We start from the raw sequence: 13,951 nt of genomic DNA on the forward strand, positions 1-13,951 counted from the left end.
GCTGTGTGTTTCGGGTCATTGTCATGCTGGAAGACCCAGCCACGACCCATCTTCAATGCTCTTACTGAGGGAAGGAGGTTGTTGGCCAAGATCTCGCGATACATGGCCCCATCCATCCTCCCCTCAATACGGTGCAGTCGTCCTGTCCCCTTTGCAGAAAAGCATCCCCAAAGAATGATGTTTCCACCTCCATGCTTCACGGTTGGGATGGTGTTCTTGGGGTTGTACTCATCCTTCTTCTTCCTCCAAACACGGAGAGTGGAGTTTAGACCAAAAAGCTTTATTTTTGTCTCATCAGACCACATGACCTTCTCCCATTCCTCCTCTGGATCATCCAGATGGTCATTGGCAAACTTCAGACGGGACTGGACATGCGATGGCTTGAGCAGGGGGACCTTGCGTGCGCTGCAGGATTTTAATCCATGACGGCGTAGTGTGTTACTAATGGTTTTCTTTGAGACTGTGGTCCCAGCTCTCTTCAGGTCATTGACCAGGTCCTGCCGTGTAGTTCTGGGCTGATCCCTCACCTTCCTCATGATCATTGATGCCCCACGAGGTGAGATCTTGCATGGAGCCCCAGGCCGAGGGTGATTGACCGTCATCTTGAACTTCTTCCATTTTCTAATAATTGCGCCAACAGTTGTTGCCTTCTCACCAAGCTGCTTGCCTATTGTCCTGTAGCCCATCCCAGCCTTGTGCAGGTCTACAATTTTAGCCCTGATGTCCTTACACAGCTCTTTGGTCTTGGCCATTGTGGAGCGGTTGGAGTCTGTTTGATTGAGTGTGTGGACAGGTGTCTTTTATACAGATAACGAGTTCAAACAGGTGCAGTTAATACAGCTAATGATTGGAGAACAGGAGGGCTTCTTAAAGAAGAACGAACAGGTCTGTGAGAGCCGGAATTCTTACTGGTTGGTAGGTGATCAAATACTTATGTCATGCAATAAAATGCAAATTAATTACTTAAAAATCATACAATGTGATTTTCTGGATTTTTGTTTTAGATTCCGTCTCTCACAGTTGAAGTGTACCTATGATAAAAATTACAGACCTCTACATGCTTTGTAAGTAGGAAAACCTGCAAAATCGGCAGTGTATCAAATACTTGTTCTCCCCACTGTATGCACCCACACACACATGGAAACACCTCTAGCAGTCCTTTCCCAGAGTGGAGAGGTTCTTCCCCTCTAAGCTGAGTTATTTAACGGCACCTCTTGAGTGATTATGTGCTGCTGAATTAAACATCACAGCTGGGCCTCAGCCGCTGGCTTTCTCACACACACAAACACACACACACACACACACACACACACACACACACACACACACACACACACACACACACACACACACACACACACACACACACACACACACACACACACACACACACACACACACACACACACACACACACACACACACACATACACACACACACACACACACACACACAGACTAACACACACACACACACACAGACTAACACACATCTCTCTCTTCCTGTTCCTCAAAAGTTCCAACTCTTTAATATGCCGCCTGGACCCCATTGGCAGGCTGGTACAGAAGGTTCTTCAGGAGGAACACAGGCCTTCAGTAGTGGGGAGGAGAGCACCAGATAGATACAATACCTGCTGCCTTCAAAATAGATGTGATGTGAGAGAGACCAGGGAGAGATGTCAAGATGTGACAGAGACCACACCATCCTCCATCAAACATGCATACATCCGCATGCCCACCCATCTCCCATACAGTGCAGTCGGAAAGTATTCAGACCCCTTGACTTTTTCCACATTTTCTTATGTTATGTTGAGTTCTCTGGAGTACGTTCATCAAGGATCTCTGTACTTTACTCTGTTCATATTTCCCTCTGTCCTGACTAGTCTCCCAGTCCCTGCTGCTGAAAAACATCCCCACAGCATGATGCTGCCATCACCATGCTTCACCATAGGGATGGTGCCAGGTTTCCTCCAGACGTGGCATTTTGCATTCAGGTCAAAGAGTTCAATCTTGGTTTCATCAGACCGAGAATATTTTTTTCCCATGGTCTGAGAGTCCTTTAGGTGCCTTTTGGAAAACTCCAATCGGGCTGTCATGTGCCTTTTACTGAGGAGTGGCTTCCATCTGGCCACTCTACCATAAAGGCCTGATTGGTGGAGTGCTGCAGAGATGGTTGTCCTTCTGGAAGATTCTCCAATCTCCACAGAGGAACTCTGGAGCTGTTAGAGTGACCATTGGGTTCTTGGTCACGTCCCTGACCAAGGCCCTTTTCCCCTGATTGCTCAGTTTGGCCAGACGGACAGCTCTAGGAAGAGTCTTGGTGGATCCAAACTTCTTCCATTTAAGAATGATGGAGGCCACTGTGTTCTTGGGGACCTTCAATGCTGCAAAATTGTTTTGGTACCCTTCCCCAGATCTGTGCCTCGACACAATCCTGTCTCGGAGCTCTATGGACAATTCCTTCGATCTCATGGCTTGGTTTTTGCTCTGACATACGCTGTCAACTGTGGGATCTTATATAGACAGGTGTGTGCCTTTCCAAATCATGTCCAATCAATTGATTTTACCACAGGTGGAAACAGGTGGAACAGGTGGAAACATCTCAAGGATGATCAGTGGAAACAGGATGCACCTGAGCTCAATTTCAAGTCTCATAGCGAAGGGTCTGAATACTTATGTAAATAATGTATTTCTGTTTTTTATTTGTAATACATTTGCAAACATTTCTAAAAACCTGTTTTCGCTTTGTCATTATGGGGTGTTGTGTGTAGATTGATAAAAAAAAAGATTGAATCCATTTAACAATAAGACTATAACGTAACAAAATGTGGAAAAAGTCAATGGGTCTGAATACTTCCGGAATGCACTTTATATACCCCCTAGAGTGCCTCACAGGGGAGAAGGTCCTTAGGAGACCCCCTGCCTCCCACCATCCCCCCTGCTGAGCCTCCTCCCATGCCTTTCTCACACAGACCTGGGTGGACACGGCTGAACTGGCCAATTCACAGCATGACACTCCTTGAAACTGGCACGTGCCCTTGGATTGGTACACACCCCGGGCGCCAGGAACACCATGGCATGGATGCGGTGGAGCGAAAAGGAGAGGAGGAAGAGAGGGATGGGAGAGAATGAGGGAAAGAGAGGGGGCGGAAGGCAAAGAGCGCTGACACCAGACACCCAATTAGAGTGTCTATACTGAGAGCATTTAACAAAGGCTTTTTGAGAGAGGAGCCAGAGAGAGGGGAAGATGGGTTCAACAGAGACTCCTCCACTACCTCGACAGGAGCTGGCTGCAGGGCGTTTACTCCATTTTAGCTTGTTTGATGTGGAGTGTTGTTTGCCTGTTTATGCCGTTGTGTGAGTGTGTGTATGCATGTGTGTGAGGGCCTGTGTGTTTTTGTGTCTTAATGTGTATGGCAGCAGCAACATTAGCAGCCACCCCCACACTCCCAAACACACCCTTTGGCGGTGAGAGAGCGACAAAACATTCCAAACAAAAGGATAAAGGAGAAGTATTGTGCCTGTGGAGCTGTGGAGGTGAACTTACAGCACCACAGAGGCAGTTGACCTTGAAATGAGCACCAGTGTTTGGGGACAGCCAGAGAGGGTGGCAGGTAGAGAGGGAGAGAGGGAGACAGATAGGAAGGCAGGGAGAGAGGGAGGGAGAGAGATAGGAAGGCAGGGAGAGAGGGAGGGAGAGAGAATGGGAGGGATGTAGGGAGGGAGAGAGGGAGGGAGGCAAGGAGGGACGTAGGGAGAACTAGAGAAAGGAAGGCAGGAAGGGAGGGAGGGAGAGAGAATGGGAGGGATGTAGGGAGGGAGAGAGGGAGGGAGGCAAGGAGGGACGTAGGGAGAACTAGAGAAAGGAAGGCAGGAAGGGAGGGAGGGAGGGAGGGAGGGAATCAGTGAGGAGAGAGAGAGAGAGACCGAGAGGGAGGCGAGAGGGAGGGGTGCGTTTAAGAGCTTAACCCCAGTGCCAGGGGCCAGGAGGCTGCTTAATGACGGGCACACCATGCCATCCATCACCATGCCACCGCCAGGGCAACTGCCCCAGCAAAGCCCACAGAGCACGGCCATAATCACCTCTCACACCCACATACACCAACACACACACACACACACACACTGCACATCGGTTTACACACACACAGACCAGCATGCACACACTTTCAACTGCTAAACACACATGGTAATAAACACAGGCCAGGTTTAAGTGCAGGGTGTTAATCACCTAATGGGCACTCTCACACAAACATAATAACTCACACAGACACAGTCCAGCATACAGGAAGAGGTCAGTCCGTTGATTTACCGTCATGCAAACATTCTGCAGATTTTAGAGAATGCATGTTTGCATATCACATAAACAAATAATCCCATATGATTTATCTCACACATGAATACACATAAACTAAGACACTAATATCTATACAGTACATCCCTCATGCATTTTCACATCCCCAAAACAAAGTGTGGAATTGACGTTGCACGTTTGTGACAAAATAATCGAGTGTTCCAGTTAACCTCATATTATGCATTGAAATGGATGTCCCTGTAGTGGGCTAGTTAAATTGTCCCTGTAGTGGGCTAGTTAAATTGTCCCTGTAGTGGGCTAGTTAAATTGTCCCTGTAGTGGGCTAGTTAAATTGTCCCTGTAGTGGGCTAGTTAAATTGTCCCTGTTGTGGGCTAGTTAAATTGTCCCTGTAGTGGGCTAGTTAAATTGTCCCTGTAGTGGGCTAGTTAAATTGTCCCTGTTGTGGGCTAGTTAAATTGTCCCTGTAGTGGGCTAGTTAAATTGTCCCTGTTGTGGGCTAGTTAAATTGTCCCTGTTGTGGGCTAGTTAAATTGTCCCTGTAGTGGGCTAGTTAAATTGTCCCTGTAGTGGGCTAGTTAAATTGTCCCTGTTGTGGGCTAGTTAAATTGTCCCTGTAGTGGGCTAGTTAAATTGTCCCTGTAGTGGGCTAGTTAAATTGTCCCTGTTGTGGGCTAGTTAAATTGTCCCTGTTGTGGGCTAGTTAAATTGTCCCTGTTGTGGGCTAGCGTAGCCACATACAATACTTCGCCAAAAATTCACCAAAAATCTCTAATTTAGACTCATCAGACAAAAGGACCGATTTTCACTGGTCTAATGTCCATTGCTCTTGTTTCGTGGCCCAAGCAAGTCTCTTCTTCTTATTGGTGTCCTTTAGTAGTGGTTTCTTTGCAGCAATTCGACCATGCAGGCCTGATTCACGCAGTCTCCTCTGAACAGTTGATGTTGACATGTGTCTGTTACTTGAACTCTATGAAGCATTTATTTGGGCTGCCATTTCTGAGGCTGGTAACTCTAATGAACTTATCCTCTGCAGCAGAGGTAACTCTGGATTTTCCTTTCCTGTGGCGGTCCTCGTGAGAGCCAGTTTCATCGTAGCGCTTGATGGTTCTTGCAACTGCACTTGAAGAAACTTTAAAAGTTCTTGAAATTTTTAGGATTGACTGACTTTCATGTCTTAAAATAATGAGGGACTGTCGTTTCTCTTTGCTTATTTGAGCTTGACATAATATGGACTTGGTCTTTTACCAAATAGGGCTATCTTCTGTATACCACCCCTACCTTGACACAACACAACTAATTGGCTCAAACGCATTAAGAAGGAAAAAAATTCCACAAATTAACTTTTAACAAGGCACACCTGTTAATTGAAATGTATTCCCAGGTGACTACCTCATGCAGCTGGTTGAGAGAATGCGAAGAGTGTGCAAAGCTGTCATCAAGGCAAAGGGTGGCTACTTTGAAGAATCTCAAATATAACAACACTTTTTTGGTTACCACATGATTACATATGTGTTATTTCATTGTTTTCATGTCTTCACTATTATTCTACAATGTAGAAAATTGTAAAAATAAAGAAAAACCCTTGAATGAGTAGGTGTGTCCAAACTTTTGACTGGTACTGTATGTCTCTGAAGCGGTTTCTCCTCCCTAGCCTATTTCCATCCATCTCCTCCTCCTCCTCCTCTGAGGAATGGGTGGTTTTCTCCTGACTTCTCCTCTGAGAACCTGCCTTCCCCCTCTCTCTGTGTATCTGTCTGCTGTCTGATTGCTGCTAGACTCCCTAAGCTTTGAAGTCGTTCCCCTCCGTGCGGCTGGCTGCTTTATCTTGTTCCTCACTAGGTTTCTCCCATCAGTCCTCAGCTCCTCCACGTCCCACCAAGCCTCCTCTTCTTAATTAAGATCCTTTCATGTTAATGTCTGTTCTTATCGCTCCAGTGCTACGCAGCTCATTGTAAGAGAGAGGCCTAGCTGCTACAGTAACGTTATGCCAGGCAGCACTGGGCCTGGAGCACTCCTCTCCTCTCCTCTCCTCTCCTCTCCTCTCCTCTCCTCTCCTCTCCTCTCCTCTCCTCTCCTCTCCTCTCCTCTCCTCTCCTCTCCTCTCCTCTCTTCTCTCCCCATCTCCTCCTGCTCTCTTCTCTCCCCATCTCCTCCTGCTCTCTTCTCCTCTCTCCCCCTTCTATCATCCATCCTTTCTCAGCCCCCACCTCTCCTCTCCTCCTCTCTCCTCTCCCAGCCCCCCTCTCGTCTCTCTCCTCTCCCCTCCCCACCTCCACTCTCTCCTCCTCTCTCCTCTCTCCTCGCCTCTCCCTACTCCCCTCTCTCCTCCTCTCTCCTCTCCTCTCCCAGCCCCCCTCTCTCCTCTCCCTACTCCCCTCCTCTCTCCTCTCCTCTCTCCCCTTAATGAGGTCGTTGTACCGTGTTGGTGGTGACGGCTACATGGAGACAAGGGGAGCGGCGAGGAAAGGAGAAGAGAGGAGAGGAGAGGAAAGGGCGAAGGACTGTGACAGGGGTCATCAGGGCTTGCAGGCCCATGTTACAGATTACATGAACGTTTCAACCAACGGACAAGCACTGTGGTGTCTGTATCTGTCAGCCAGAGCCTGTTGAGAGCCCTGGGTCTACAGTACATGGCCTGTCCTGGTAGGAGCATTGTCCGACTCTGTAACTGTAACCCTGGTAATGAGGTTCTGGCTGCCTCCTAAATGGCACCCTATTCCCTACATAATGCATGAATTTTGACTAGAGAGCACTATGAAGGGATAGGGTGCCATTTGGAACCCAGGCTCTTTCCCCTTGCTGTAGCTGTGGCAACATGCCTGGCTGAGCTCTGCTGTATAGCAGTGTGGTGTGGACTGACTCCAGAGCAAGGTAGTGGTGCTGAGGCTGAGCTGAGCGTAGGAACGTTGCCTTCCTTGTGTGGGTGCCAAAGAAACCTGTTGCCTGGCTACGACTGTACCCTGGTCTTGCGGTATCGTGATGATGTGTTTTTGGTTTGTGTGTGTGTTGGTGGGGATTGTGTGTGTGTGTGTGTGTGCGTGTGTACATATGTGTGTTTGTGCAAGGTGTTTGTGTGTGTGTGTATGTGTGCGGGATGTATGTATGTGTGTGTGTGTGTGTGTGTGTGTGTGTGTGTGTGTGTGTTCACCCCCCTTAGTAGACCTGCCACCCCTGTGACTGCCTCCTCTGTGACTGTCTCCCCTGTGACTGCCTCCCCTATGACTGCCTCCCCTGTGACTGCCGCCCCTGTGACTGCCGCCCCTGTGACTGCCTCCTCTGTGACTGCCTCCTCTGTGACTGCCTCCTCTGTGACTGCCTTCCCTGTGACTCTGTGACTGCCTCCTCTGTGACTGCCTCCCCTGTGACTGCCTCCTCTGTGACTGCCTCCCCTGTGACTGCCTCCCCTGTTACTGCCTCCTCTGTGACTGCCTCCCCTGTGACTGCCTCCCCTGTGACTGCCTCCTCTGTGACTGCCTCCCCTGTGACTGCCTCCCCTGTGACTGCCTCCTCTGTGACTGCCTCCCCTGTGACTGCCTCATCTGTGACTGTCTCCCCTGTGACTGCCTCCCATGTGACTGCCTCCCCTGTGACTGCCTCCCCTGTGACTGCCTCCTCTGTGACTGCCTCCCCTGTGACTGCCTCCTCTGTGACTGCCTCCCCTGTGACTGCCTCCCCTGTGACTGCCTCATCTGTGACTGCCTCCCCTGTGACTGCCTCCCCTGTGACTGCCTCCTCTGTGACTGCCTCCTCTGTGACTGCCTCCCCTAGCCTCGATAGGTCATTTACTCTGCAACATCCATCCATCTGCTGTGGGGATGTTCACCAGACTACACACTAACACAACAACATAACAATACTGTCTACAAATACACATGATGCATGCATATTGCTTTTTACCTTGACTACAACTTGGATGTGCACCATCAATACCTTGGAGCCTCCCACACTAACAGATTGTGTGTTGGGTATTGGAGTTGTAGCATATCCCCCTTCACACACGAGCATGCATGCACAAACACGTGCGCACACCCACATACTGTATGCACACCACATGCACACACACACACACACACACACACACACACACACACACACACACACACACACACACACACACACACACACACACACACACACACACACACACACACACACACACACACACACACACACACACTCCCTCTCCACACACTCCAGCAACCGGATCCCACTCTCCCTCCACCACCATTGCGGAAATGTACAGCTGGAAAGCGGCCCTGTAACCCGCATGGGAAACAAGCAGGAAAACAACCAAAAGACTACATTACACAATTAATCAATAAGTTAATGAGATCTCATTTTCTCTGCAAAACAGAATCCAGGAAAAAGTTCCCCTCTCAGCTTTTTTCCTGTTTCCTTTGGAGAGAAACAAACTGGTGATATTACACAGAGGAAAAGAAAGCAGCCAGCAGGAAATTAAATTAAATTACCATCCTGATAGATTTATGTGACGCTTTACATTTTCATTGTGTTGTTTTCTTGGTGGCGGAGAGGAGGAGGGACTAAGTGGGCCGACGAGAGCTGCTAAATGTGTTGTAAAGGCACTCTGAGGAGAGAGGGGGAAAAGTTACAGTTACACACGTCATACGCTGCCTGAGTCCCAAATGGCACTCTATTCCCATTAGGCCTTGGTCAAAGTAGTGCACTACATAGGGAATAGGGTCCCGTTTGGGACAAAACCACCGCTGGCTCACACATGGATTTTACAAGTCATAGCAGCAAATTAATAATACGAAAGCCTACTGTAGCTAGCTGTAGCTGGCTCTACAGATTACTGTTGTTTGGACGAGCTGTAAGGCTGCCAGCCAAATGTTCCCATTCATTGTAGAGCAGGGACCAATGTGTGTGTGTGTGGTAGGGAACAGCAGTGTGTGTCTTTATGTATGGGTGGGGTTTAAATTGAGGGGAGGGGGGGGCTGCTATGTGGATAGAAGTTATGTTTTGTGTGTGTGTGTGTGTGTGTGTGTCTGTGTGCGTGTGCAATATGTGTGTGTGTGTGTTTGTCTTTCTTGGTGTGTATGAGTGCCTTCCCCAATGTGCTCATGAGTGCGTGCTGTGGCCCTTTATTCGCCCCTATCGTGCTAGTTAAGGATTGAGGGCATGGCCTGGCGATTACCACAGCTGGTGATGCCATCTGGGGCATCACACGCCCGCCCGCCCTGTCACCATGAACGCAGGGCACAGCCGTCCCAGGGTGTTGACTCCAATGGCAGGGAACAGGGACAACGTTTATCACAGAGGAGATAACACAGCTCCATGTCCAGCTGTGGTGGTGGGGTGTGGGCCACAGATCAGACGGGTGTAACATGGACTAAATATCCAGATACCAGTAGCACTACAAAAGAGTTTACAGACCTATCAAAGAATAGGTCTCTATACTGAGACCCTTTTTCCTACTAGGAACTGAAATGAATAAGTCAACTAAATCAAAAAAATGACTCTGTAATAACAACCATTGGGCTTTTTAAAGATAAAATGTTTTTATTGTTTTGAATGTGAGATGATTCCAACACTGGTTGGCCCTATGCACAAATCACTGAACATGGCTGTTAACAGTATTTTGAGAGAACCTGTGCAGGTCAGAATGGACTATTATGCTGTACCTTTATTATCCCTTGTGTATCTCCCTCCCCTCCCTCCATCTTTATTATCCCTGGTGTATCTCTCTCCATCTTTATTATCCCTTGTGTATCTCTCTCCCCTCCCTCCATCTTTATTATCCCTTGTGTATCTCTCTCCCCTCCCTCCATCTTTATTATCCCTGGTGTATCTCTCTCCCCTCCCTCCATCTTTATTATCCCTTGTGTATCTCTCTCCCCTCCCTCCATCTTTATTATCCCCGGTGTTTCTCTCTCCATCTTTATTATCCCTTGTGTATCTCTCTCCTCATCCCTCCATCTTTATTATCCCTGGTGTTTCTCTCTCCATCTTTATTATCCCTGGTGTATCTCTCTCCCCTCCCTCCATCTTTATTATCCCTGGTGTATCGCTCTCCTCGTTCTGCCATCTTTATTATCCCTGGTGTATCTCTCTCCTCGTTCCGCCATCTTTATTATCCCCGGTGTATCTCTCTCCATCTTTATTATCCCTGGTGTATCTCTCTCCCCTCCCTCCATCTTTATTATCCCTGGTGTATCTCTCTCCTCGTCCCTCCATCTTTATTATCCCTGGTGTATCTCTCTCCTCGTTCCGCCATCTTTATTATCCCTGGTGTATATCTCTCCATCTTTATTATCCCTGGTGTATCTCTCTCCTCGTCCCTCCATCTTTATTATCCCTGGTGTATCTCTCTCCTCGTTCCGCCATCTTTATTATCCCTGGTGTATCTCTCTCCTCGTTCCGCCATCTTTATTATCCCCGGTGTATCTCTCTCCATCTTTATTATCCCTGGTGTATCTCTCTCCCCTCCCTCCATCTTTATTATCCCTGGTGTATCTCTCTCCCCTCCCTCCATCTTTATTATCCCTGGTGTATCTCTCTCCTCGTCCCTCCATCTTTATTATCCCTGGTGTATCTCTCTCCTCGTTCCGTCATCTTTATTATCCCTGGTGTATCTCTCTCCTCATCCCGCCATCTTTATTATCCCCAATGTTTCTCTCTCCATCTTTATTATCCCTGGTGTATCTCTCTGCTAGTCCCTCCATCTTTATTATCCCTGGCGAATCTCTCTCCCCTCCCTCCATCTTTATTATCCCCAATGTTTCTCTCTCCATCTTTATTATCCCTGGCGAATCTCTCTCCTTGTCCCTCCATCTTTATTATCCCTGGTATATCTCTCTCCTCGTCCCGCCATCTGTATTATCCCTGGTGTATCTCTCTCCCCTCCCTCCATCTTTATTATCCCCGGTGTTTCTCCCTCCATCTTTATTATCCCTGGTGTATCTCTCTCCCCTCCCTCCATCTTTATTATCCCTGGTGTATCTCTCTCCATCTTTATTATCCCTGTTGTATCTCTCTCCTCATCCCTCCATCTTTATTATCCCTGGTGTATCTCTCCATCTTTATTATGCCTGGTGTATCTCTCTCCCCTCCCTCCATCTTTATTATCCCTGGTGTATCTCTCTCCTCGTCCCTCCATCTTTATTATCCCTGGTGTATCTCTCTCCCCTCCCTCCCTCTTTATTATCCCTGGTGTATCTCTCTCCTCGTCCCTCCATCTTTATTATCCCTGGTGTATCTCTCTCCCCTCCCTCCATCTTTATTATCCCTGGTGTATCTCTCTCCCCTCCCTCCATCTTTATTATCCCTGGTGTATCTCTCTCCATCTTTATTATCCCTGGTGTATCTCTCTCCCCTCCCTCCATCTTTATTATCCCTGGTGTATCTCTCTCCCCTCCCTCCATCTTTATTATCCCTTGTGTATCTCTCTCCCCTCCCTCCATCTTTATTATCCCTGGTGTATCTCTCTCCCCTCCCTCCATCTTTATTATCCCTGGTGTATCTCTCTCCCCTCCCTCCATCTTTATTATCCCTGGTGTATCTCTCTCCCCTCCCTCCATCTTTATTATCCCTGGTGTATCTCTCTCCCCTCCCTCCATCTTTATTATCCCTGGTGTATCTCTCTCCTCATCCCTCCATCTTTATTATCCCTGGTGTATCTCTCTCCTCTCCCTCCATTCTTGATCAAGGTAGAGAGAGAGGATGAGGGGGTGGAGAGGGGAATGGAGTAATGAGTGGTACAGATGAATGGTTTGGACCAGTAGGGAGCACAGACCTAGTAGCATGTTGATTTAGAATCCACTTAGCACTGAAGAAGCTTCAAACTGCACTCAAACGCATGGTGTCATTACATTTTTTTTGTTACTTTAACAGGTCTGTGTGTGTGTGTGTGTGTGTGTGTGTGTGTGTGTGTGTGTGTGTGTGTGTGTGTGTGTGTGTGTGTGTGTGTGTGTGTGTGTGTGTGTGTGTGTGTGTGTGTGTGTGTGTGTGTGTGTGTGTGTGGGGAGGATGGGGCGTCTATTTTAAGTGTGTTCATTATTTTGTGTGTTTGTGTCCATCTGGTTTAGTTTACATGCCTGTGTTTGCAGCATTTACTGATGCTCCTACGTGTGTGTGTGTGTGTGTGTGTGTGTGTGTGTGTGTGTGTGTGTGTGTGTGTGTGTGTGTGTGTGTGTGTGTGTGTGTGTGTGTGTGTGTGTGTGTGTGTACCTTATGGGAGCGAGTGTGGTGCATGTGTGTGTTGTTATTGGCATTAGTGTGTTACTAATAAATTGACTCTTAAGGAGCGGAGTGGGAGCGTTTCTCCTGCCACTGTTTACTCCGCACAGTAATCAAAGCTATTCATGATTACAGAACACAATTGATGTTATTCACACCGGCTCAACCGGTCTTTTAAACGGCACCAATTTTTCATAAGCTGTCAATTTAGGTAATTTACATACTGTAGGTAACAGTTGTGGCAGGTAAATTGGTGGATCTGACTGGGTACACAGGCAAGTTAATAGAGGGCATTGGCTCGGCATGTGGGAGGACTACACAAAATGCTATAAGTGTGTTACATGCACATAGCAGGGTTATTACCACACACGCAGACACACAATCTTCCAAAGAGGTTTTAACATCCCCTCCACATATTTCTTCAGACACATTTCTGTTTTGCTTCTCTTTCTCTGTTTCTCTCTCTCTCTCTCTGTGAGCTTTTCTCACTCAATTATTTGTGTGAGAGTTACCATGACTCTCCAACAGCAGCCTATTCCAGCAGCATGTCTGTGTGCTAACACAACAGCTGTAATGCTAGGTGTTACACTTCCAGCTGGGTCTCTCTCTCTCTGTGCCTATGTGTGATTCCCATTCTCTCTCACTGTTACCAGACACACATCATCTGAGTCTGCTGACTAACCTAAGGTTCCCCTCCTCCCTCTCCAGAACCCTGACATCGTGCTTGTCCACTACTTGAATGTGCCGGCCATAGAGGACTGTGGGAAACCATGCGGGCCAATCCTGTGCTCCATCAACACAGACAAGAAGGAATGGGCCAAGTGGACCAAGGAGGAGCTGATTGGCCAGCTCAAGCCCATGTGTGAGTATCTGACCTATCACATTTAGAGCACAGCACTTATTGAGAGCGCCAAGCCTTTTCAAAGCCTTATTCATTACAGGTGCAAGCTCTTCTCCAGGGTCTAGCCCTAAGAGCCCCAGACACACAAACAGACTAAACACTCATGTCTGGGTCTTTAATAAGGCTAGGAGAGGTCTGAGCATTAATGTACCCACACGGGCTCTCTTAGAGACCTGGCCTGGTTACTATGTTGTTATTGTGTTCCTGCCCTGCCTGGAGCTGTCTGGTAAACAGAGGTCACCTATCGCCCAGCCTAAGAGCACACAGCCCAGCACAGGACCTGGCCACCCATCCTCCCAGTCAGGCAGCACAGAGCAGAGCAGGCCCAACACAGGACCTGGCCACCCATCCTCCCAGTCAGGCAGCACAGAGCAGAGCAGGCCCAGCACAGGACCTGGCCACCCATCCTCCCAGTCAGGCAGCACAGAGCAGAGCAGGCCCAGCACAGCACAGAGCTCTATTAATAAACACCAGTGTATGGGAGAAAGAGCATCTATAGTAACTCACCAGAGATCCTACACACATCCCCTCTCTTAAT

The 13,951-nt window shown here is 48.2% G+C and overlaps 1 protein-coding gene across 9 annotated transcripts in view; it reads left to right on the forward strand.

Annotated features, from left to right (window-relative positions):
• The window catches only part of LOC139557477 (calmodulin-binding transcription activator 1-like), a 574,167-nt gene that overhangs the window by 497,810 nt on the left and 62,406 nt on the right, over positions 1–13,951 (forward strand). For all 9 annotated transcript variants that reach the window (XM_071372343.1, XM_071372334.1, XM_071372335.1 and 6 more), the window contains one exon: positions 13,221–13,374. In XM_071372343.1, the coding sequence (XP_071228444.1) occupies positions 13,221–13,374 (154 nt within the window). The remainder of the gene's footprint in view (positions 1–13,220; positions 13,375–13,951) is intronic.

Source organism: Salvelinus alpinus, chromosome 28 (assembly GCF_045679555.1).
Source record: "Salvelinus alpinus chromosome 28, SLU_Salpinus.1, whole genome shotgun sequence".
NCBI classification, from domain to species: Eukaryota; Metazoa; Chordata; class Actinopteri; order Salmoniformes; family Salmonidae; genus Salvelinus; species Salvelinus alpinus.